The following is a 25,857-nucleotide window of genomic DNA, read 5'->3' as shown; positions in this document are numbered from 1 at the left end:
GATCCAGGATGGCTAAGGCTGCTATATCAGATCCAGGATGCCTGAGGCTGCTATGTCAGATCCAGGATGACTGAGGCTGCTATGTCAGATCCAGGATGACTGAGGCTGCTAGATCAGATCAAGGATGTCTAAGGCTGCTATGTCAGATCCAGGATGGCTGAGGCTGCTATGTCAGATCCAGGATGGCGGAGGCTGCTATGTCAGATCCAGGATGTCTAAGGCTGCTAGATCAGATCCAGGATGTCTAAGGCTGCTAGATCAGATCCAGGATGTCTAAAGATGCTAGATCAGATCCAGGATGTCTAAGGCTGCTATGTCAGATCCAGGATGGCTGAGGCTGCTATGTCAGATCCAGGATGGCGGAGGCTGCTATGTCAGATCCAGGATGTCTAGGGCTGCTAGACCAGATCCAGGATGTCTAAGGCTGCTAGATCAGATCCAGGATGTCTACGGCTGCTATGTCAGATCCAGGATGTCTAAGGCTGCTAGATCAGATCCAGGATGGTTGAGGCTGCTATGTCAGATCCAGGATGTCTAAGGCTGCTATGTCAGATCCAGGATGTCTAAGGATGCTAGATCAGATCCAGGATGGTTGAGGCTGCTGTGTCAGATCCAGGATGGCTAAGGCTGCTATGTCAGATCCAGGATGTCTAAGGCTGCTATGTCAGATCCAGGATGGCTAAGGCTGCTGTGTCATATCCAGGATGTCTAAGGGTGCTAGATCAGATCCAGGATGGCTAAGGCTGCTATGTCAGATCCAGGATGTCTAAGGCTGCCATGTCAGACCCAGGATGGGTGAGGCTGCTATGTCAGTTCCAGGATGGCTACGGCTGCTGTGTCAGATCCAGGATGGCTAAGGCTGCTATGTCAGATCCTGGATGTCTAAGGCTGCCATGTCAGATCCAGGATGGTTGAGACTGCTATGTCAGATCCAGGATGTCTAAGGCTGCTATGTCAGTTCCAGGATGACTGAGGCTGCTATGTCAGATCCAGGATGTCTAAGGCTGCTATGTCAGATCCAGGATGTCCAAGGGTGCTAGATCAGATCCAGGATGTCTACGGCTGCTATGTCAGATCCAGGATGTCTAAGGCTGCTAGATCAGATCCAGGATGGTTGAGGCTGCTAGATCAGATCCAGGATGTCTAAGGCTGCTGTGTCAGATCCAGGATGTCTAAGGCTGCTGTGTCAGATCCAGGATGTCTAAGGGTGCTAGATCAGATCCAGGATGGTTGAGGCTGCTAGATCAGATCCAGGATGTCTAAGGATGCTATGTCAGATCCAGGATGTCTAAGGCTGCTATGTCAGATCCAGGATGTCTAAGGCTGCTATGTCAGATCCAGGATGTCTAAGGGTGCTAGATCAGATCCAGGATGGTTGAGGCTGCTAGATCAGATCCAGGATGTCTAAGGCTGCTATGTCAGATCCAGGATGTCTAAGGGTGCTAGATCAGATCCAGGATGTCTAAGGCTGCTATGTCAGATCCAGGATGTCTAAGGCTGCTGTGTCAGATCCAGGATGTCTAAGGGTGCTAGATCAGATCCAGGATGTCTAAGGCTGCTATGTCATATCCAGGATGTCTAAGGCTGCTATGTCAGATCCAGGATGTCTAAGGCTACTATGTCAGATCCAGGATGTCTAAGGCTGCTAGATCAGATCCAGGATGGTTGAGGCTGCTATGTCAGATCCAGGATGTCTACGGCTGCTATGTCAGATCCAGGATGGTTGAGGCTGCTATGTCAGATCCAGGATGTCTAAGGCTGCTAGATCAGATCCAGGATGGTTGAGGCTGCTATGTCAGATCCAGGATGTCTAAGGCTGCTATGTCAGATTCAGGATGGTTGAGGCTGCTAGATCAGATCCAGGATGTCTAAGGATGCTATGTCAGATCCAGGATGTCTAAGGCTGCTATGTCAGATCCAGGATGTCTAAGGCTGCTATGTCAGATCCAGGATGTCTAAGGGTGCTAGATCAGATCCAGGATGGTTGAGGCTGCTAGATCAGATCCAGGATGGTTGAGGCTGCTAGATCAGATCCAGGATGTCTAAGGCTGCTGTGTCAGATCCAGGATGTCTAAGGGTGCTAGATCAGATCCAGGATGTCTAAGGCTGCTATGTCAGATCCAGGATGTCTAAGGCTGCTGTGTCAGATCCAGGATGTCTAAGGGTGCTAGATCAGATCCAGGATGTCTAAGGCTGCTATGTCATATCCAGGATGTCTAAGGCTGCTATGTCAGATCCAGGATGTCTAAGGCTACTATGGCAGATCCAGGATGTCTAAGGCTGCTAGATCAGATCCAGGATGGTTGAGGCTGCTATGTCAGATCCAGGATGTCTACGGCTGCTATGTCAGATCCAGGATGGTTGAGGCTGCTATGTCAGATCCAGGATGTCTAAGGCTGCTATGTCAGATTCAGGATGGTTGAGGCTGCTATGTCAGATCCAGGATGGCTGAGGCTGCTATGTCAGATCCAGGATGTCTAAGGCTGCTATGTCAGATCCAGGATGGTTGAGGCTGCTATGTCAGATCCAGGATGGTTGAGGCTGCTATGTCAGATCCAGGATGGCTGAGGCTGCTAGATCGGATCCAGGATTGCTCTAGTAGTAAATACTTGTTCTCTTTGTATACTCAAAATGGTGTAGTTGGTGAGGCTAGTTTGAGATGAGGACTGGTGAAACGACTGACCCTTTCTGGTTCCAGCAGAACTGCAAGTGGCATTAAACTATTGTAGATACAGGCAAGAGCTGGAAACACAGAAGGTATTGAGAGCAGTGACTTCAAAAGATCATGCAGAGTTTCAGTTGCGGCTGTTTGTAGACATCTGGCCCTTGGCACAGTGAATAATGTTCTGCTGGTGCTCACATTTGAATGTGCTACTTGCCTTTCCGAACATAAAGTCCTTTTCACTTCATAAAGATGAAGCATTGACCAGATCGTCCAGTTCATTGCTAGTAATTCATGGGTTAACTGTACCTGGGTTCCAAACCTAAATCACCCTTCAAGAGTAAGTCTTGGTCCTCTGAGAATCAGTCCTACTAGGATGTTCAGAGAGATGCCCTCTCTGGAGCCAGGGATGAAAGGCAGCATTTCACACGAGGGTTGCCCAGTCCATCTGAGCCCTCAGGATCTCGAGAGGGGTTCCTCGACACCCTGTAATCTCCACACCCATTTCCATTAGCCACGTCCCATGATGTGATCAAGCCCCGTTATTTTCCAGTGATGCTTTCCTATAATCATTAGTACAACCATGTTTCAGAGCCAGCGCCTCATAAGATTGACATGTATGTTTGAGTGTCCAGACCCCTTACCCATGTTTAGTTGCCACATGTCTCATCACACTTTTGTTTAATTGGTGGTGCCTGCTGCTCTTGAACACATCCATGGTCTTGAGCACACCCCTTTCTTGCTCTCGCTCCCAGTATAATTGTATCTTTCTATGAGCAATATTCTACTGATTCAATATTGAACACATTGTGAACCCACTGCTTTCCTTGTTTTCTTCTGCTCCCCGTTTCCTTGTTTCTTTGGATGAGTTTCAGACCATAGTCTTGGGTTGGCACCATGCAAGGCTTGGGAACAAAGAAGGAGACTACTTGTGACTCAATTCCTTGCGCTCTCTTTCTTGCAGGAATCCCCTTTGAAGGAGGACTGCGCTGTCTCTGCTGGAAGGTGGGTGCTGCCTCTTTTCTTTTTATGGTTCTGACCTTCAGAGGGATGGGAGGGCTGGGCTGTCTCTGCTGGAAGGAAGATGCTCTCTTCTGTTTTTATGATTCTGCCTGAAGGAGATGCTGGCATAGGTTTGCAATGCCTGGGTACCTCTTGGCAGCAGACAAGGGTCTGGTGGGAGGCGTCAGCGGGTGTTTAAGTGTGTCAGGCAGAGTGCTAAGATGGAAACAATTTGTCTGGGTGTATTTATGTAAATAGTTGCTTCAGGATCTCTGCCAGTGTCTGAGAACGTTCGCCACTATGTGTAAGGGCCTGCTGTGATGCGGGGATCTTGGCCAATAAGCTGGTTTCTCTTAGGTTGTCTGACAATCGGCGGGACTGCTGCCGTTTTGCCAGTTTGCTGTGAGTGGACTGCCCTCTGAGGGTTTTTGAGTTGGTTGGTCTGCTGCAGTTTTGCCAGTTTGCTGTGAGCGGTCTGCCCTCTGAGGGTGCCTGAGAGTCAGCTGGTCTGCTGCAGTTTTGCCAGTTTGCTGTGAGCGGTCTGCTCTCTGAGGGTGTCTGAGAGTCGGCTGGTATGCTGCAGTTTTGCCAGTTTGCTGTGAGCGGTCTACTCTCTGAGGGTGTCTGAGAGTCGGCTGGTCTGCTGCAGTTTTGCCAGTTTGCTGTGAGCGGTCTGCTCTCTGAGGGTGTCTGAGAGTCGGCCGGCATGCTGCAGTTTTGCCAGTTTGCTGTGAGCGGTCTGCTCTCTGAGGGTGTCTGAGTGTCGGCTGGTCTGCTGCAGTTTTGCCAGTTTTCTGGGAGTGGACTGCTCTCTGAAGGTGTCGGCGGGTCTGCTGCAGTTTTGCCAGTTTGCTATGAGCGGTCTGCTCTCTGAGGGTGTCTGAGAGTCGGCTGGTCTGCTGCAGTTTTGCCAGTTTGCTGTGAGCGGTCTGCTCTCTGAGGGTGTCTGAGAGTCGGCTGGTCTGCTGCAGTTTTGCCAGTTTTCTGGGAGTGGACTGCTCTCTGAAGGTGTCGGCGGGTCTGCTGCAGTTTTGCCAGTTTGCTGTGAGCGGTCTGCTCTCTGAGGGTGTCTGCCAGTCGGCTGGTCTGCTGCAGTTTGCCAGTTTTCTGGGAGCGGACTGCTCTCTGAGGGTGTCCGAGTCGGTTGGTCTGCTGCGGTTGTTCCAGTTTGCTGTGAGCGGTCTGCTCTCTGAGGGTGTCTGAGAGTCGGCTGGTCTGCTGCAGTTTTGCCAGTTTGCTGTGAGCGGTCTGCTCTCTGAGGGTGCCTGAGAGTCAGCTGGTCTGCTGCAGTTTTTCCAGTTTGCTGTGAGCGGTCTGCTCTCTGAGGGTGTCTGCCAGTCGGCTGGCATGCTGCAGTTTGCCAGTTTTCTGGGAGTGGACTGCTCTCTGAGGGTGTCTGAGTCGGTTGGTCTGCTGCGGTGGTGCCAGTTTGCTGTGATGGATTGCCCTCTGAGGGTGTCTGACAGTCAGCGGGACTCATGGCTCGCTGACGGGGTCCATTCCTAGCTCCAGAGTCTTTCCTGCTTGACAGGGAGGTTATAGGGTTTTAAATGTTACTTGCCAGGTATGTCTCTTAACATGATAACTCTGAATAAGCGTCCTGGCAGTGCATTTTTGTGACTGAGTAAAGACTTCTGGGGCTTGTCCCTCGCCCCAGAGGGGGTCTGGCAGGCGGTCTCATAGCCTGGGCTGTGCATGGACAGGCTGTGCAGAGGGGGGGGCATACCGAAGATTGTGCTTCTTTCTTCCTACCTCTTATTCACCCTGTACTTCAAAACCGTGACTCTTTAACAACCGTTTCTTATTAATTCAATGAATGATCCTCTTGTGATATCTTTCTTACTCCCACAGATTTTGCTGAACTACCTCCCGCTGGAGCAGGCTTTGTGGGATTCTGTGCTGAAGAAACAAAGGTGCGTGGAAGGGACAGTGGGAGCATCACAGGGGCCCACTCTGAGGTTGATACCTGTCTTTGCATCTTCATAACCAATGGCTGCACCCTCCAGTCGGTGCAGCTGTCCGCTTTCTCCGTTGTGGCGGGGGGAGGGAGGGCAGTTTAAGGGGAGCCTTTCCTGTTCAGCCAGGACATAGTTGCTTTCTCGCTGCTATAGAATACTGCAGGTAGAGTTGTTGCCCTCAGCTTTGATAAGAGTGAACTGTCAGTGCTCTTTAAACACTGCTGCTAAGACAAAGAAGGAACCCGAGGCGCAACGGCCACCTCACAGGGACCATCGCCATCCACAGGTGGCAGCTCACCGGCTGCAGGATGGAAGTCCAACAAGAAGCTGAGGGGAGCAGGTTGGGTAATCCCCCCACTCCCATAGCCTTGGTAAAAAACCTCAGCATTCAGCTGGATACTGCGCTCTCGTTTGAGGAGCATGCTAAGTCTGTGGCAGGGACCAGCTTCGGTATTTTGCGCGGACTTAAACCCATCTTGGGTCTTTTTGACCTCACACTCGGCAGCTGGTGGTGCAAGCCACGATCCTGGCTAGGTTACATTACTGTAACAGTCTTTTGTGAGCTGCTAACAAATCCGTGACCCATAGGCTCCAACGCACCATGAATGTGGCAGCTCGCACTTTACTTGCACTGCCTAAGAATAGCTCGGTCACAGGGGTGCTGCGCCGACTGCGTGTAAATAGGTTTTAAAGCCTCCCACACCTCCAAGGCCTGCATTGACTGCACTTTGATGAATCTAAAAGCCATTTGGGACTACGAGGCAAAATTCTGTGGCCTAGCACTGCAAGACTTCAAGTCAAGATCAGTGCCAGCCAAAGGGTCGGTCCCAGTCCCATACTGGTCCAGTAGTCATCGGAGTCGATCCAGAGGCTGATCATTATCACGTTCCACATCACAGCCTAAGTCGACGAAGAAACTTAAAAAGTCCAATTGGAACTCAGCTCCTTCCCAGCTTTCTCATAATGTAGAGAAGGCACAAGGACGTAGCCATGTTCTCAATTTTGCTCCCAAATTCGGCCACGTTAGAACCTATCCATCAACAAGTCCGGCATTACCCGAGTTTCCGCTGCTGTCTGCGACACCGAGGCAGATCGAAGAGTTTTGTGAGGCTACGCTCAAACTTCCAATCTCTTCCGACTCCATCTGGCTTTCCCAGCAGGCCCCACAGAGCAAAGATGCTCTCTTCCCACCCCCTTTTGGATACTGTTAGTGGGTTCGTCCTCCGTGCCAGGTGGACCCTGTTACACCTACTCTGGGCCTCCACCGGGGCCTTCATGGACTCTGCTTTTGACTCCACACCACTGCTCAGTGCACAGACGCCGGAGGATGAGATGCTCGTTGTGCTCTCCGACTCCAAGTCGGACACGCTACGACCTAGACGAGGCTGCGCCTGGTTTCTGTCGAACCGCAACCTGCGCACGACATTCCTTCTCCACCAGGATGATCCCAAACTGTGCATTCTTTGTTTGGCACTGATTCGGACAATGATAATGACACAGGTGACGAGATTGGCCAACCATACCAACAAGAGAATGGGTGTGATGATCATCAAGGTTAGAGTGGCCTTGAAAGCTCTCCTGATTCTGGCCTTCTCACATTCCCAGGTCCTGCCACTGAAGACCACGCTTCTTTGAGGTGGTCAAGCGGGGTGCGGACAAAGTTCTTGACCTTCCAACTTCCCACCCTAGAGATCAACACCAAGGTTTGTCTGAGCTTCCCCAGCTCGGGTAAACCAATTGTGCACCCAATCTACCTTTTAAGGAGGCACTAACTGGGATCCTTCTAGTGGCATGGGCCAAACCTTGCTCTGGCTCCCCAGTAAATCTCCAAACTGCAAGATGCCACCAACCTTCCCCGGGCGCCCAGGCGCTTTTACCTCAGCACCCCTCACTGGAGTGCTTAGTGGTGCAAGCATCTACTAGCCAGACAAATCAAACACTTTTCAGACTTCTTCCCCCTGACAGGGAACCCAAAAGAGTGGAGACCTTTGGGAAGGGTGTATTTTCTTACACCAGTTAAGCCCTCAGGCTCATCAGTGCATGTTGCCTGCTGAGCCACTATTCCCATGCTCTTGAGATTCAGTGCCTTAAGTACTTTTAAGTGTTATCCTGTCCTGACCCAAGCTATACAGGATGGTCATGAAGCAGCAAAGTTCATGATTGGTTATGCCCTAGACATTGCCAATTCCACCGGGTGAGCCATTGGCACCCGTGTCTCCATTCACTGCCACGCCTGGTTGTGGTCAACAGGCTTTTTTGACTATGTCCAGTCATCCCTTACGTACATGCCCTTTGACGGGACTTGTCTCATTGGAGATAAGGCAGATTGCGCCCTGGAGCAGGGTCACCGCATCCTCCTTGGGCCTATCTGCCCGCCTCGCCAGCCACATCAGCTTCCCTGTTCCTTTGCATGTTCAGCACTGATGCCCCATACCAGCAGCCACTTCAGCAAGGGTCCAGACATTTCTCATGGCCGAGGCCATGGCATCCACTAATCCCGCAGACCGGGTCCCAGAGCCAGTGAGCCTGCAGCCCCCACTCCCTGAGGCACCACCTGTCATGCCCCTCCAGCATGTCCTTAGTAGAGCGCAGCCACCAGGTAGGATCCAACGATTCTTGACAGGCCATAACATCGGACAGGTGCGTCCTTTCATTTGTCTGTAAGCAGTACTCCTTTCCCTTCATAGCCACTCAGCTGCACCATTTGCCATCCCAGGAACAACTGTTGAGGACAACCATCTCTTCATCTAGCCTTAGGAAGTGCAAGCTTGGGGAGACAAATTGGCCGAATGGCTAGGGCGGTCGACCTAAAATCTGGGGAACCGGGTTCCAGTCTCAGCAAGGACATTTGACATCCTAGGATTTTGGGCAAATCCCTTAATCTCCTAGTGCCTAACAAAAATGAATGTGTCCTCGTGTAATGTAACTGGTGCTCGTGTAAAGTGCTTTGATACCTGATGCCTTCGGGTCAAGTTTGCGCTATATAAAACTCTCTAAAACCATTTCTAGACTATGAAAGCAATCATATCATTTGGTGTTCACTATCAACGTGCTGAAGACATACCTGAATCCTTCTCTTATGCTCCCCTTCATTGTAGCCATTCTCAACACAGTTTGATTTGTGCCTTTATCCCCCGGAGAACACCCAGAAAGGAGAGTCCTGGGCCTTCAGGGTATTACCGATCTTTCAGCCTCTGTCCTGGGTTTCAGTGAGGTCAACTTTGAGGCTGTTTGGGCTGATGGCCTCCTGCCTCCTGCTGGTCAAACATGAGGTGCCATATGCGGGTTCTGCAGTGGGATCTGAAGCCTCAGCGGGCCCAATATCTAGGGGACCACTCAGACCATGGGCAAGCTTCGGAGGAGATTAAAAAAGATCTGCAGTGATGGTTGCTGGACCGCGATATGGTAAACGACAGACACCTCTCAACACTACACTCAGAGCTGGCAGTGGTGACCGATGTGTCACTGCTGGATTGGGGTGGCTGCCTGGGAGAGGTGGAGATCAGAGGCCTCTGGTCTGTGGCGGAGCCCTGCCTCCATATCAACCTTCCAGAACTGAGGGCTGCCCACCTGGCATTGAAAGCCTTGCTGCCGTCCATCTAAGGGAGGCTGGTGCAGGCACTTGCACACACCACCACCACCAGGTGGAATTACAACTCGCTGGGGAAGTGGGGTCATGGACCCTGTGTTAGGAAGGAATCTGCCTCTGTTAAAGGCTGGCCCACCCATGAACTTCCCTGGTGGTTAACCACTTGGCAGCATCTTTGCATGCCAGGGCAGATGAACTCAGTCACCGATGCCTAGTGGATCACAAATAGCAGTTGCAAAGAGAGGTGACAAAAGATTATTTTGTGCATGGGGCGAACCTTTAACTTGATCAATTATCCTCTGCCAAGAACGCGTAATGTCAGCTGTTTTGCATGTTGGTGTTTCCAAGGCGTCTCTCGATAGGAGATGCATTTCACCTAGAATGGGACTTGGAACTTCTGCATGCCTTCTCACCGATACTGCTTCTGCCACCAGTTCTGAAGATGATCAGGAGTGACTGGGCCCAAATCATACTAGTAGCCCCGGATTTGACACAGAGTACTAGGTATGAATATATGTTGTCTGATCAGGCTACCCCTCTGGTAGGACCTCCCGTCGCAGCAAAGGTGCAAGGTTCTGCACTCAGGCCTTCGTAATCTCCACCTTCATGCTTGGAGATTGAGCGGCGACAGCTGATCACCGTTGAACTTCCTCAGGAGTTGATGTCATGTAGGCGTCCCTTGGCAAAGACGGTATATGCTTGTCGTTGAAACAAATTTGTAGTTTAGTGCAGCACAGTCAAGGCTGGGTTGTCTCACGTTCATTTTTTTTCTTCTTTTCTTCTTTTATTTCTTGCACGGCAAGGCTTTTGCTCTGGGCACCGTTAAAGGATACCTTTTGGCTCTTTTGGGCTTTTTACGGTTACCGGACTAGTCCTTGTTAGCAAAATCACCTGATTTAATTTGTTTTCTGAAAGGTTTACAACATCTGTTTTCTCACTCTCCCTTTGTCATGCCACAGTTGGACATTAAGTTGGTCCTCAGATTTTTTATATGCACTCTTTTTGAGCTACTTCATAGCTGACCCCTGCGGATTCTCACTCTTAAAACTGTTTCCTTTCCCCCTAATATCAATGTGGCAAGTAAGTGAGCTTAAATGTCTCTCAACTTTCTGTACACCCCTTTATTTCCAGACAAACTGGTTCTGTGGACACGTGCATCCTTCTTGCTTAACGTTGTTATGCCGTTCACCATCGGTCAGACCATCATCCTGCCCGTATTTGGTGCTCGACTTCACATCTCTAAGGAGGAGGAGAGACCCCATCACTTGGACCCCATTAAAGTGCTGACCTTTAAGTTCGATCGCATCAGAAAACACCGGGTTGACGATCAGCTCTTTGTGGGTTTGTCAGAGCAGGAAGAGCCAAGGATGTGCAGAAGCGGACCACCTCCTGCTAGATCGTGCTACGGATCAAGATCGTCTATGTATTGGCCGCAAAGCAGCCTCCATAAGGACTGCACCTCATTCCACCAGGGTCAAAGCTGCTACCACTGCTTTGGCACTAGGAGTTGCTGTCATTGACATCTGCTGGGCAGTTACGCGGGCATCCTGCCATACGTTCATGAAGCTCTATTGTCTAAACAGCAAGCTTTACCGGGAAGGGCATTTTGCCCGCTCCGTCCTACAGGACTTTTTGGTTTGGTTTGAGTTTACTGTTTAGTTATCTATTCAAAAGGTGATGAATCTGCAGTTCAAAGTCTCTATCAGAACAAGTTAACTTCCCTTCAGTAACACTCCTTCTGGCAAAGACTATTTAACCGCAGATTCCTCATGGCCCCTTCAGTCTCTCCGTTCTGTGAATTTGACTCTGCCCATTAATAGGGGTCCAAGTCTAGGAATCTGCACACTGCTCATGGGCGGTTTGCTTGCGGAGCTCTGCATCTGAGGACATAGCCTCAAAAGTAGCTCACATCAGTGAGTGGGAGTGGGCTATATAGGCTCCCCATGTCAGTTATGTAGCGGAATGGCGTCATTGTGGAGCTGCAAAAAACACAGTTGATGGACAGAATGTAGAACAATGTCATACATTCACCCCAGTACAAGGATCGGGGCCTAAATCCATCGTTTTTTTGCACTCCACACCACCCTGGGTTAGACACTGGCTATATGCAAATCAGCTCTGACCCCGTGCCTCATGGGAACAGTCCAGTCCGAACTACCAAGCCATGTCTTTCCCAGACCGGAATCAAGCATCCAAGGACCGGTTTCTGGCTATCAGCCTTCATCAGCCTGGATAGCTTGACTCCAGTGGTGTGGAGAGCCTGGGACTCACGTCTGAGCATACCCAGCCCACTCGGGGTGAAAATTGCAAAAAACACAGTTGATGGACAGAATGTAGAACAATGTCATACATTCACCCCAGTACAAGGATCTGGGCCTAAATCCATCGTTTTTTTGCACTCCACACCACCCTGGGTTAGACACTGGCTATATGCAAATCAGCTCTGACCCTGTGCCTCATGGGAACAGTCCAGTCCGAACTACCAAGCCATGTCTTTCCCAGACCGGAATCAAGCATCCAAGGACCGGTTTCTGGCTATCAGCCTTCATCAGCCTAGATAGCTTGACTCCAGTGGTGTGGAGAGCCTGGGACTCACGTCTGAGCATACCCAGCCCACTCGCGGTGAAAATTGCAAAAAACACAGTTGATGGACAGAATGTAGAACAATGTCATACATTCACCCCAGTACAAGGATCTGGGCCTAAATCCATCGTTTTTTTGCACTCCACACCACCCTGGGTTAGACACTGGCTATATGCAAATCAGCTCTGACCCTGTGCCTCATGGGAACAGTCCAGTCCGAACTACCAAGCCATGTCTTTCCCAGACCGGAATCAAGCATCCAAGGACCGGTTTCTGGCTATCAGCCTTCATCAGCCTGGATAGCTTGACTCCAGTGGTGTGGAGAGCCTGGGACTCACGTCTGAGCATACCCAGCCCACTCGGGGTGAAAATTGCAAAAAACACAGTTGATGGACAGAATGTAGAACAATGTCATACATTCACCCCAGTACAAGGATCTGGGCCTAAATCCATCGTTTTTTTGCACTCCACACCACCCTGGGTTAGACACTGGCTATATGCAAATCAGCTCTGACCCTGTGCCTCATGGGAACAGTCCAGTCCGAACTACCAAGCCATGTCTTTCCCAGACCGGAAGCAAGCATCCAAGGACCGGTTTCTGGCTATCAGCCTTCATCAGCCTGGATAGCTTCATTCCAGTGGTGTGGAGAGCCTGGGACTCACGTCTGAGCATACCCAGCCCACTCGGGGTGAAAATTGCAAAAAACACAGTTGATGGACAGAATGTAGAACAATGTCATACATTCACCCCAGTACAAGGATCTGGGCCTAAATCCATCGTTTTTTTGCACTCCACACCACCCTGGGTTAGACACTGGCTATATGCAAATCATCTCTGACCCTGTGCCTCATGGGAACAGTCCAGTCCGAACTACCAAGCCATGTCTTTCCCAGACCGGAATCAAGCATCCAAGGACCGGTTTCTGGCTATCAGCCTTCATCAGCCTGGCTAGCTTGACTCCAGTGGTGTGGAGAGCCTGGGACTCACGTCTGAGCCTACCCAGCCCACTCGGGGTGAAAATTGCAAAAAACACAGTTGATGGACAGAATGTAGAACAATGTCATACATTCACCCCAGTACAAGGATCTGGGCCTAAATCCATCGTTTTTTTGCACTCCACACCACCCTGGGTTAGACACTGGCTATATGCAAATCAGCTCTGACCCTGTGCCTCATGGGAACAGTCCAGTCCGAACTACCAAGCCATGTCTTTCCCAGACCGGAATCAAGCATCCAAGGACCAGTTTCTGGCTATCAGCCTTCATCAGCCTGGATAGCTTGATTCCAGTGGTGTGGAGAGCCTGGGACTCACGTCTGAGCATACCCAGCCCACTCGGGGTGAAAATTGCAAAAAACACAGTTGATGGACAGAATGTAGAACAATGTCATACATTCACCCCAGTACAAGGATCTGGGCCTAAATCCATCGTTTTTTTGCACTCCACACCACCCTGGGTTAGACACTGGCTATATGCAAATCAGCTCTGACCCTGTGCCTCATGGGAACAGTCCAGTCCGAACTACCAAGCCATGTCTTTCCCAGACCGGAATCAAGCATCCAAGGACCGGTTTCTGGCTATCAGCCTGGATAGCTTGACTCCAGTGGTGTGGAGAGCCTGGGACTCACGTCTGAGCATACCCAGCCCACTCGGGGTGAAAATTGCAAAAAACACAGTTGATGGACAGAATGTAGAACAATGTCATACATTCACCCCAGTACAAGGATCTGGGCCTAAATCCATCGTTTTTTTGCACTCCACACCACCCTGGGTTAGACACTGGCTATATGCAAATCAGCTCTGACCCTGTGCCTCATGGGAACAGTCCAGTCCGAACTACCAAGCCATGTCTTTCCCAGACCGGAATCAAGCATCCAAGGACCGGTTTCTGGCTATCAGCCTTCATCAGCCTAGATAGCTTGACTCCAGTGGTGTGGAGAGCCTGGGACTCACGTCTGAGCATACCCAGCCCACTCGGGGTGAAAATTGCAAAAAACACAGTTGATGGACAGAATGTAGAACAATGTCATACATTCACCCCAGTACAAGGATCTGGGCCTAAATCCATCGTTTTTTTGCACTCCACACCACCCTGGGTTAGACACTGGCTATATGCAAATCAGCTCTGACCCTGTGCCTCATGGGAACAGTCCAGTCCGAACTACCAAGCCATGTCTTTCCCAGACCGGAATCAAGCATCCAAGGACCGGTTTCTGGCTATCAGCCTTCATCAGCCTGGATAGCTTGACTCCAGTGGTGTGGAGAGCCTGGGACTCACGTCCGAGCATACCCAGCCCACTCGGGGTGAAAATTGCAAAAAACACAGTTGATGGACAGAATGTAGAACAATGTCATACATTCACCCCAGTACAAGGATCTGGGCCTAAATCCATCGTTTTTTTGCACTCCACACCACCCTGGGTTAGACACTGGCTATATGCAAATCAGCTCTGACCCTGTGCCTCATGGGAACAGTCCAGTCCGAACTACCAAGCCATGTCTTTCCCAGACCGGAATCAAGCATCCAAGGACCGGTTTCTGGCTATCAGCCTTCATCAGCCTGGATAGCTTGATTCCAGTGGTGTGGAGAGCCTGGGACTCACGTCTGAGCATACCCAGCCCACTCGGGGTGAAAATTGCAAAAAACACAGTTGATGGACAGAATGTAGAACAATGTCATACATTCACCCCAGTACAAGGATCTGGGCCTAAATCCATCGTTTTTTTGCACTCCACACCACCCTGGGTTAGACACTGGCTATATGCAAATCAGCTCTGACACCCCTTTCTTTCCAGACAAACTGGTTCTGTGGACACGTGCATCCTTCTTGCTTAACGTTGATATGCCGTTCACCATCGGTCAGACCATCATCCTGCCCGTATTTGGTGCTCGACTTCACATCTCTAAGGAGGAGGAGAGACCCCATCACTTGGACCCCATTAAAGTGCTGACCTTTAAGTTCGATCGCATCAGAAAACACCGGGTTGACGATCAGCTCTTTGTGGGGTTTGTCAGAGCAGGAAGAGCCTAGGATGTGCAGAAGCGGACCACCTCCTGCTAGATCGTGCTACGGATCAAGATCGTCTATGTATTGGCCGCAAAGCAGCCTCCATAAGGACTGCATCTCATTCCACCAGGGTCAAAGCTGCAACCACTGCTTTGGCACTAGGAGTTCCTGTCATTGACCTCTGCTGGGCAGCTACGCGGGTATCCTGCCATAGGTCATGAAGCTCTATTGTCTAAAGAGCCAGCTTTACCGGGAAGGGCATTTTGCCCACTCCGTTCTACAGGACGTTTTGGTTTGAGTTGGTTTGGTTTGAGTTAACTTCTTAGTTAGCTATTCAAAAGGTGATGAAATTGCAGTTCAAAGTCTCTATCAGAATAAGTTAACTTCCCTTCAGTAACGCTCCTTCTGGCAAAGACTCTAACCGCAGATTCCTCACGGCCCCTTCAGTCTCTCCGTTCTGTGAATTTGACTCTGCCCATTAATAGGATCACAAGTCTAGGAATCTGCACACTGCTCATGGGCGGTTTGCTGCTGGAGCTCTGTGTCTGAGGGCATAGACAGCCTCAAAAGTAACTCGCATCAGTGAGTGGGAGTGGCCTATATAGGCTCCTCAAGTCTGGTATGTAGCGGAATGGCATCATTGTGGAGCTGCAAAGCGCCTCTTACAGGCACACAGAGGTACTACTCACAAAAGTTCCTGGATCCTGTCTGACGCTTGGGACTTCAATAGTTGAAGACTCTGCTGCTAGATAGTCTCTATCAGAAAGAGCGTTATTGAAGGTAAGTAACTTGCTCCTCATTTAGAACACGTACCTATTGGCATAGCAAATGCTTGTTGCTGTCTAGTGCCCACTGTTTACGGAAAGCGCTCTATGCGCATTGTTCGTTGTCTTCTAAAAGTAGAAGTTTGTACCTCTTCTTAAGTCTTCCTCTTGGCCATTTGACCTTCACCTATTTTTGCCTGAGTTTAAGGTGGCACCTTTGCCCAGGAAGGGGGCGGAGGCCAGTCTCAGATGCCCCTTTTAATGCATTGCACGGCCAGGAAGCCTGGGAGAGGTGGGTTATCAAGGACTGTGTGCAAAGGGTTGGACTTTTCGACGCTACCTTAAAACTAACATGTAAGACAGGATGCGTTGCTCCTTGTTTAAGACAAGTCTTGTTATCTTTTAATGCACTTCTTGTTTTTGTGGTACCATCACTGCTGGTGCTGAGCTCCACATGGGTTCATTTTTACATCCCAAGTAAGAAGCTACACTTTGAAAGGTGGCACAACATGTGAATGAAGTTCTAAATACTACCTACGTGCTCCTTCAAGGGCTCCCTGTTTTCTTACGTAGGCACTAAGATTATGTTATGTGTTTTTTTATGTTGCACTTCACCAGTTTTGTGGTGTGTTCCCACTCTGGTGCAGAGGCCATTCCTGGTTGTAGCATAGCCCATAGAGATGCCACGGGTGGATGCTCATGTACAGGCTATGACCATCTTACTGAGGGTGGTGTGAAGATTCCTTGCAGATTGTAATACTGGGGTGTGGGTGCGATTGGCATTTGTTTGGTGGAGTGAGTTAAATTCTAGTGATGTCAGTACTAGGATTAGATCACATAATCTGTGACCCTCATCTACATTAAAGGGGTTTGATGGCTGGTAAGGAACAGACCAGTTCTCAACTGGCTAGTACCTCAGAGTCTACAGGGCTGGGAAATAGTCAGTAGCCTGAGATTCTTAGATACATGAACAGATTGTTGACAGTGTACCCTGTAGAGACCTAGCACCTGACCCTCTGTCCCTAGTTATTATTTCTCAGACGGGGATCCCCCATCACTCATGTGTGCACACTGTAAATACACCCACTGCCACGGTGCAATCCAATACAGGATTATAACACTTTTCAAACAAATGGTGCACCACTTAACAATAAACGAAGAAATAACTGGTCCATATCCATGAATTCATTCTTTTAGACTCTTCTTTTATTCACATTATTCTTGTTTAAAAACACAGCCGACGCGTTTCGTCCAGTAAAGGACTTCTACAGGGCATATAAGCAAGCAGCTGGGCACTTCCAACTAGAGTCAGCGTCTGAGTATCCACGGCGGTCCTTGTTCCACAGGAAGTGCTACTGGAACGGATTGCAGCCGGATTGAGGCTGATCGGGCATTTGTCACATCACTCCAGGCCCACCAGACTGCAGTGTGGCCATTGATATGTTCTAACAAGGTGTTATCATACCTTGGTCTCCCTACTCGGTTTATAGAGAAATACTCTTCCTTGAGATACTCATTCTATTGAAACAAGCCTGTGTGAATTTTATCTACATATCTACGTGCCGTGGATACTCCGATGCTGACTCTAGTTGGAAGTGCCCGGCTGCTTGCTTATATGCCCTGAAGAAGTCCTTTACTGGACGAAACGCGTAGGCTGTGTTTTTAAACAAGAATAATGTGAATAAAAGAAGAGTCTAAAAGAATGACTTTATGGAAATGGACTAGTTATTTCTTCGTTTATTGTTAAGTGGTGCACCTTTGCGTTTTGTTTGAAAATTCTTGGATACATGACTGCATGTCCCTCCTGCGCTAAAGGGCTGAGGGATGGGCGAGCCTCTAAATGCAAGTTTCAGTGGTTTTTGTGTCATTTAGAGTCAGCACAAAGACAGAGTGGAATCTGGACTACATTCAAACATACAGTGTATGCAAGAAACATCACTGAGGAACTAATTGCTCTCGCATATATCTTTCAAAACCTCCCCTTCCCTCCCTCCCCAGGGTCACCACCAACAGATCTGCTCACAACTTGACATAACCAACAGTAAGATAGACCGCTGAACAGCTGCCAAATCTTGTGTGGATTCATCAAACAGTACAAATTGTTTTAGTAGATCAACGCTTCTTTCATCACCCCCTTTATCTCTCCCCCCTTCCCCCACCCCTTGGTAGATCTGCACAAATGTAAAGATACTAAGGGCCAGATGTAGGTAGGCATTTACCGGTCGGTAACGGCCGAATTCGGCCGTTACCGACCGGTAAATGCAATTTGAGATGTAGGGCCCTGTATTTTACAGAATCGGTAAATTTACCGATCGGTAAATTTACCGATTCTGTAAAATACCGAGTCGGTATTATTACCGATTCGGGAAAATTGATATGTAGGTGGGACTCTTCTGAGTCCCACAAGCATTAAAAAATCGGTATTTTACCATCAAATCCTATTTGATGGTAAAATACCGATTCAGGTGTGCATGCACATGTGTGCATGCACACCTGTGCCATATGACAGGCAGACCTGCCCTTAGGGCAGGTATGCCTGCCACATGGCACCTGAACCCGTTTTGGGGGTGCTAGAGGGTGTCAAAGTGACACCCCCTGCACCCTTGTGAAATTCGGTATTTACCGATTCGGTAATTACCGAATCGGTAATGCCCAGTCATTCCTATGGGCTTCAAAGCCCATAGGAATGAATGGGCATTACCGGTCGGTATTTACCGAATCGGTAAATACCGATTTTTACCGATTCGGTAAATGCACATCTGTATTTTCCTACATCTCGGTACTTATATTTTACCACTTCTTAAATACCGAATCGGTATGATTCGGTATTTAAGAGGTGGTAAAATAAAACTACCTACATCTGGCCCTAAAAGTTAAAACCTGCCAGGTCACTGCTGTAGGAAAGTGCCCCTTTTTGCATGGTTGCCACCCTCTTTTTGCCTGATGTTTGATGCTACTTGACTGAGTGTGCCCTGGGTTCCTGCTAATCGGGTACCCAGGGCCTGTGCTCTGTCCCTAAAACTTTACCTCTGTACCCCCAATTGGCACCTCTCTGGCCACATGTAAGTCCCTTGTAAAAGGTACCTGGGTACCAAGGGCACTGTGACCAGGTAAGGTCTCTAAGGGCTGCAGCACATATTGTGCCACCCATAGAGGTCCTGTACCTTAATATACACACACTGCCATTGCAGGCTGCATTTTTTGGGGCAAAGAAAAGTGAAGTCTACATGGCACACGTACCTTTGTGCCATGCATACAACCAACTGCCTATGGTATATTTAAGTTACCCCTCTAGCTGGTTGCACTATACCACTAGTGAGGGTGCAGTTGCATGAGCGCTGTACCCCTACAGTGTCTAAGTCCATTCCTATTCATTGTACGAACAGTAAAGCCATAAAGTGTATATGGTCCGGGAGTTTGTCATTACAAACTCCACAGCACCATAATGGCTTTACTGAATTCTGGGAAGTTTGATATCAAACTTCTCGGCACATTAAACCCACACTGATGCCAGTTTTGGATTTAAGGCCAAATGCACTCAGAGTGCATCTTAGGGATGCCCCTTGAAAAACGACCTAACCCTAGTGTCCTGGCTGAGTGGCTGCTTTCAGCTGCCACCCCTAGACATGTTTCTGATCCCCTGGACGGACAGCCTCCCGCTCTCGGGATCCTGAAACTAAGCACATTCTGGGCAGAGGTGCCAAGCCTCCTCCCCCAAGATGGGCAGAGTCCATGAAGGGGAAGCTTCAAAGGCTTGCTGCCTTTGTGAGATGACCCAGCCATATGCTGCTCCAGCAACTCGCCCCCACCGGTTCTAATCCCAACTCAGGGAGGGAGAATCGGCTGGAAAACCAAGATAGAGAGGTGTGCCCACCTTTGTCAACTTCACCCCTCAGGTGAAGGAGGCAAGGTGAATCACAACTCTCAGGCCCCACCATCGTGAGGATGGTGGGACCCAGCCAACCAGAGAGAGGCTTATGCCCCCCTCCCACTGGAGGGTGGCATAATAGGGGGTGTACCCACCCCAAGGAAGGGACCCATTTGTCCCGACCTGTACCTATCTGAAACGCCCCTAAATTTAGTATTAAGGGGCAACCGCGGACCTTGCCTCCTCAGACAAGCAAGAAGAACACGGACTGGAGAGGCGTGCTGAAGGAAGAAGAAGAGGACACCAACTGCCTTGGCCCCAGCCTTACCGGCCTGTCCCGACCTCGACCTGCTCCAGTGGAATCCCGGCGTGTCCTGCAGTCAGTAGCCCCCTAGAACCCAGAGGACCTGCCCTGCCTTCCTTGCAAAGACTGTGTCTCTCGTGAGCACCGGATATGCTCAAGAACCAGTCTCTGGCTCCTGCTAAATCCGCGAGTCTGCACAACTCTGCATCCAACACCCACAGCCCGAGTTTGAGTTGCTCAGCACCACGAGGAGGTCCCCCAAGCGAACCTGACCTGGGATCTGGTGATCTCTGGCCTACCTCACGCCTCTTGAAGACGCTTGCAGCCTTATCTGGACGGTCCCCTCGACCGGAGCTGGTAAGGAAACCCGATGCCAAAGACAGCCCTGCACCCGACGCCTCACCGCCTTGGATGGCCCAACAGACGGTGTCCAGGCAACTCCCTGCATCCCAACTTACCTCTCCAACTGGTGGTCGCCTCCAGCAAATCTCCTTTCCCGAGCCTGCAGTCTTTGTTCCAACCGGAGATCTCCCATTGAAAACAACAGGGCACCTGACGCCAACCCAGCACCCTGCACCCAACAGCCCCTGTGCTGCTGTAGGCGCACCTTGTGTGCTACCTCAGATCCCCCTTTGCCCTGAGCTCAACCCTAGGAGCTTTGCTACCTTAACTCCATGGCTTGCCCGAGAGCAGCCACCAACCGACATCCCCCTAGCCCTGTAGGCTAACACCTGGTCTCAGCACTCTGCACCAGGCCGCCCTAGTGCCGCTTAAGGTGCTCTTTGAGTGCATCCTTGACCCTGGCGAACCCTTGTTGTAACCCCAGAATCCAACCCCCAAGACAGATTGCTTACCTGCAAAACGATAACCACATTTTCCTCCTTAGGATTGCATTGACTGCTTTCCTCTGAAAAAGTTCTACGTGTTTAGTAGTGTTTGTATGGAAACCTAAGCAATTGCGTTTTAATGCAAAAGTATTTTACTTACATTTGTCTAGGAAATGTCCCAGTGTGATATCAGTGTGATATCTAGGTATACCACACTGAGTAGAAAAAGTAATCTAAAAAGTGATCACAGAGTAATTACAAGTATCAACTGGCTTTAAATGTTGTACAAACCTGTAACAAAGTCCATTTCATCCAGCTTGCATATTCTGATCAACCGCTATTGAAAAGTCCAATTTTACTTACCTGCAGCAAGTCCTGCTTGGTTCTAAAAAATAAAATACAACTAAAGAAATGTTTTTACACAAACAATTGGTCAGAGTTCATTCAGTCTTTGAGTAAGTGACATCCTTTCTTGCCTGAATGTACAATAAATGCTTAACACTACCCTCTGATAAAGGCTTACTGCTTGACCACACTACCACAAATAGAGCGTGAGGTGCTATCTAACTTTACCTCTGCCTACCTTTGGGGTTCCACTGGATTCTGTGCACACTATACCTCACTTTGGTATAGTATATACAAAGCCAGCTTCCTACTACTGCCAAATGTCTTGCAAATCCTTCGAACTGTAATGAGTAAATCATTACTATTTAGATCCCCCCCCGTTAGCTTTGCTTCCCCCCCAACACCCTACCACCTCATCCCATTGATACTTCAAGAAATCTATTGCACCTTTTTACCTCCCCCCTTTATGTTTGATCAAAACTTGATATACCAACAAAAAACGAGACCTTCCTAACTTCCGCTAAATTGTATGCAGATTCCTTGCACGCTGCCTACATAATTAGCAAGTGAACACTCGATGCTGCCCCTCGTTAACTGGACCTCCTCCGTTCATGGTTATACATAAATTCAAAAATACCAACAGTAACTTGAACGTATTAAGTTACTTTCAAATTTCAGGCATAATCGTCAAAGGGTGCTAAAGTTGTTAACAAATGGCTTTTCAGCTGACTAGATGCACAAAAGCCTTAACCCTTCAAATCCCATTCGCAGACCTTTTTTAAACTATAATATTTACAAAACTGCTGAACAGATTTACATCAAATCAAAAAGTGCACTGCCTGAGTAAAGATCCCCTTTCATGTCAAGTGTGATGTTAACCCCTTCACCGCTAAATTGACCTTACCTTTTTTTTCTTCTGTGGACGGATCTTTACAAAACTTGGCATGTTGAGCTTAGTTGACTCAGTTAGTAGATTGACAATTTTCACACAGACCCGTCCACAGGGTCAAATGTTTTAGCCAAAATAAAAATGTCAATGGAAACAGTCTCAAACTTAGCTACGCAGTGGCTGTTGCCACTCTGTTAAGTATGCCCGTCTCGCCCTCCTCCACACACTCACACTAGGTGGGGCAGCTAGCATGAGAGTCCAGGCCACCTCAGACCACAGATGAGGTGTCTCCTGCAAGTCACAGGTTTGAATCCTCATGAGGTCAGTTGCGCCGCTCATGCTTCTGAGGTTGATACTTCAGTTGCCAACTTAGTCACACCCCCAGGTCATGTGTCCCCAGCAGTGGGGGCAATCAGGCGTTTGAACAGGTGCAGCACAGACGCTGGGATTGCATAGCACCTGGAGTTCCCGCATTCAAAACCTTTTGAAAGAGGTTGGCACTGATGCGTGCCTCTCTGGAGCACGGTGACCTGGGCTCTGGCTGGCCTGCTCCAAAGAACAATGGCCTCCTGGGTTACAAATGCCTCTAATTAGGCGGAAAAGCAGAGAACACAAACAGCAGGCCTCTGAGTGACATCAGCAGAACTTTCAGGATGCTGGCGTGGAATATAATCTTGTTGATAATGGCGTTAAAGCTTGTATACTCATCCATCCCGTGCATTCCTCTCAGTGACCTAAGCTCCTGCTCCAGGGTTCTGTCTGTAAGTACATGTCACTCGTGCCAGTTTTGGACATGTTCTAGTTTGCCCCGTTGGATATGTTAAGTTAGGAGTGGAAGATTGAACTTCCTGCCATCTGTGATAAGAGAGGGAAGCTTGCACTGCCAATACCTGTTCTGCGAGGAAGCAAAGCTTGCACTGCCGCTGCCTCCTTCGTAGGGGTCTTCTGATGGAAAAGCTTGCACTGCCGCTGCCTCTTTGTAGGGGCCTCTGATGGAAAAGCTTGCACTGCCGCTGCCTCATTCGTAGGGGTCTTCTGAAGGAAAAGCTTGCACTGCCGTTGCCTCATTCGTACGGGTCTTCTGAAGGAAAAGCTTGCACTGCCGCTGCCTCATTCGTAGGGGTCTTCTGAAGGAAAAGCTTGCACTGCCGCTGCCTCATTCGTAGGGGTCTTCTGAAGGAAAATCTTGCAATGCCGCCTCCTCATTTGTAGGGGTCTTCTGAAGGAAAAGCTTGCACTGCCGCTGCCTCATTCGTATTGATCTTCTGATGGAAAAGCTTGCACTGCCGCTGCCTCATTCGTAGGGTCTTCTGATGGAAAAGCTTGCACTGCCGCCTCCTCATTCGTAGGGTCTTCTGATGGAAAAGCTTGCACTGCCGCCTCCTCATTCATAGGGGTCTTCTGATGGAAAAGCTTGCACTGCCGCTGCCTCATTCGTAGGGGTCTTCTGATGGAAAAGCTTGCGCTGCCGCCTCCTCATTCGTAGGGGTCTTCTGATGGAAAAGCTTGCACTGCCGCCTCCTCATTCATAGGGGTCTTCTGATGGAAAAGCTTGCAATGCCGCCTCCTCATTCGTAGGGGTCTTCTGATGGAAATGCTTGCGCTGCCGCCTCCTCATTCGTAGGGGTCTTCTGATGGAAAAGCTTGCACTGCCGCTGCCTCATTCGTAGGGTCTTCTGAAGGAAAAGCTTGCACTGCCGCCTCCTCATTCGTAGGGGTCTTCTGAAGAGAAAGCTTGCACTGCCGCTGCCTCATTCATAGGGTCTTCTGAAGAGAAAGCTTGCACTGCCGCCTCCTCATTCGTAGGGGTCTTCTGATGGAAAAGCTTGCACTGCCGCTGCCTCTTTGTAGGGGTCTCTGATGGAAAAGCTTGCACTGCCGCTGCCTCATTCGTAGGGGTCTCTGATGGAAAAGCTTGCACTGCCGCCTCCTCATTCGTAGGGGTCTCTGATGGAAAAGCTTGCACTACTGCCTCCTCATTCGTAGGGGTCTCTGATGGAAAAGCTTGCGCTGCCTCCTCCTCATTTGTAGGGGTCTTCTGATGGAAAAGCTTGCACTGCCGCTGCCTCATTCGTAGGGGTCTTCTGATGGAAAAGCTTGCACTGCCGCTGCCTCATTCGTAGGGGTCTTCTGATAGAAAAGCTTGCACTGCCGCCTCCTCATTCGTAGGGGTCTCTGATAGAAAAGCTTGCACTGCCGCTGCCTCATTCGTAGGGTCTTCTGAAGAGAAAGCTTGCACTGCCGCTGCCTCATTCGTAGGGTCTTCTGATGGAAAAGCTTGCACTGCCGCTGCCTCATTCGTAGGGTCTTCTGAAGAGAAAGCTTGCACTGCCGCCTCCTCATTCGTAGGGTCTTCTGAAGAGAAAGCTTGCACTGCCGCTGCCTCATTCGTAGGGGTCTTCTGATGGAAAAGCTTGCACTGCCGCTGCCTCATTCGTAGGGGTCTTCTGATGGAAAAGCTTGCACTGCCGCCTCCTCATTCGTACGGTCTTCTGAAGAGAAAGCTTGCACTGCCGCCTCCTCATTCGTAGGGGTCTTCTGAAGAGAAAGCTTGCACTGCCGCCTCCTCATTCGCAGGGGTCTTCTGATGGAAAAGCTTGCACTGCCGCCTCCTCATTCGTAGGGGTCTCTGATGGAAAAGCTGGCACTGCCGCCTCCTCATTCGTAGGGGTCTCTGATAGAAAAGCTTGCACTGCCGCTGCCTCATTCGTAGGGTCTTCTGAAGAGAAAGCTTGCACTGCCGCCTCCTCATTCGTAGGGTCTTCTGAAGAGAAAGCTTGCACTGCCGCTGCCTCATTCGTAGGGGTCTTCTGATGGAAAAGCTTGCACTGCCGCTGCCTCATTCGTAGGGTCTTCTGAAGAGAAAGCTTGCACTGCCGCCTCCTCATTCGTAGGGTCTTCTGAAGAGAAAGCTTGCACTGCCGCTGCCTCATTCGTAGGGGTCTTCTGATGGAAAAGCTTGCACTGCCGCTGCCTCATTCGTAGGGGTCTTCTGATGGAAAAGCTTGCACTGCCGCCTCCTCATTCGTAGGGTCTTCTGAAGAGAAAGCTTGCACTGCCGCCTCCTCATTCGTAGGGGTCTTCTGAAGAGAAAGCTTGCACTGCCGCCTCCTCATTCGTAGGGGTCTCTGATGGAAAAGCTTGCACTGCCGCTGCCTCATTCGTAGGGTCTTCTGATGGAAAAGCTTGCACTGCCGCCTCCTCATTCGTAGGGGTCTTCTGATGGAAAAGCTTGCACTGCCGCTGCCTCATTCATAGGGGTCTTCTGAAGAGAAAGCTTGCACTGCCGCCTCCTCATTCATAGGGGTCTTCTGAAGAGAAAGCTTGCACTGCCGCCTCCTCATTCGTAGGGGTCTCTGATGGAAAAGCTTGCACTGCCGCCTCCTCATTCGTAGGGGTCTCTGATGGAAAAGCTTGCACTGCTGCCTCCTCATTCGTTGGGGTCTCTGATGGAAAAGCTTGCACTGCCGCCTCCTCATTCATAGGGGTCTTCTGAAGAGAAAGCTTGCACTGCCGCCTCCTCATTCGTAGGGGTCTCTGATGGAAAAGCTTGCACTGCCGCCTCCTCATTCGTAGGGGTCTCTGATGGAAAAGCTTGCACTACTGCCTCCTCATTCGTAGGGGTCTCTGATGGAAAAGCTTGCACTGCCGCTGCCTCATTCATAGGGGTCTTCTGAAGAGAAAGCTTGCACTGCCGCCTCCTCATTCATAGGGGTCTTCTGAAGATAAAGCTTGCACTGCCGCCTCCTCATTCATAGGGGTCTTCTGAAGAGAAAGCTTGCACTGCCGCCTCCTCATTCGTAGGGGTCTCTGATGGAAAAGCTTGCACTGCCGCTGCCTCATTCGTAGGGTCTTCTGATGGAAAAGCTTGCACTGCCGCCTCCTCATTCGTAGGGGTCTTCTGATGGAAAAGCTTGCACTGCCGCTGCCTCATTCGTAGGGTCTTCTGATGGAAAAGCTTGCACTGCTGCTGCCTCATTCGGAGGGGTCTTCTGATGGAAAAGCTTGCACTGCCGCCTCCTCATTCGTAGGGTCTTCTGATGGAAAAGCTTGCACTG

General features: G+C 49.8%; 1 protein-coding gene across 2 annotated transcripts in view; it reads left to right on the top strand.

Moving 5' to 3' along the window:
* TBC1D13 (TBC1 domain family member 13) overlaps positions 1-25,857 on the top strand; it is a 161,411-nt gene that overhangs the window by 32,364 nt on the left and 103,190 nt on the right. For both annotated transcript variants that reach the window (XM_078646595.1, XM_078646594.1), the window contains exons 3-4: positions 3,627-3,667; positions 5,516-5,577. In XM_078646595.1, the coding sequence (XP_078502721.1) occupies positions 3,627-3,667; positions 5,516-5,577 (103 nt within the window). The remainder of the gene's footprint in view (positions 1-3,626; positions 3,668-5,515; positions 5,578-25,857) is intronic.

The sequence above is a fragment of the Lissotriton helveticus genome, chromosome 5_2 (genome assembly GCF_964261635.1).
Source record: "Lissotriton helveticus chromosome 5_2, aLisHel1.1, whole genome shotgun sequence".
NCBI lineage: Eukaryota > Metazoa > Chordata > Amphibia > Caudata > Salamandridae > Lissotriton > Lissotriton helveticus.
This window is presented reverse-complemented; position numbering and strand designations above follow the sequence as displayed.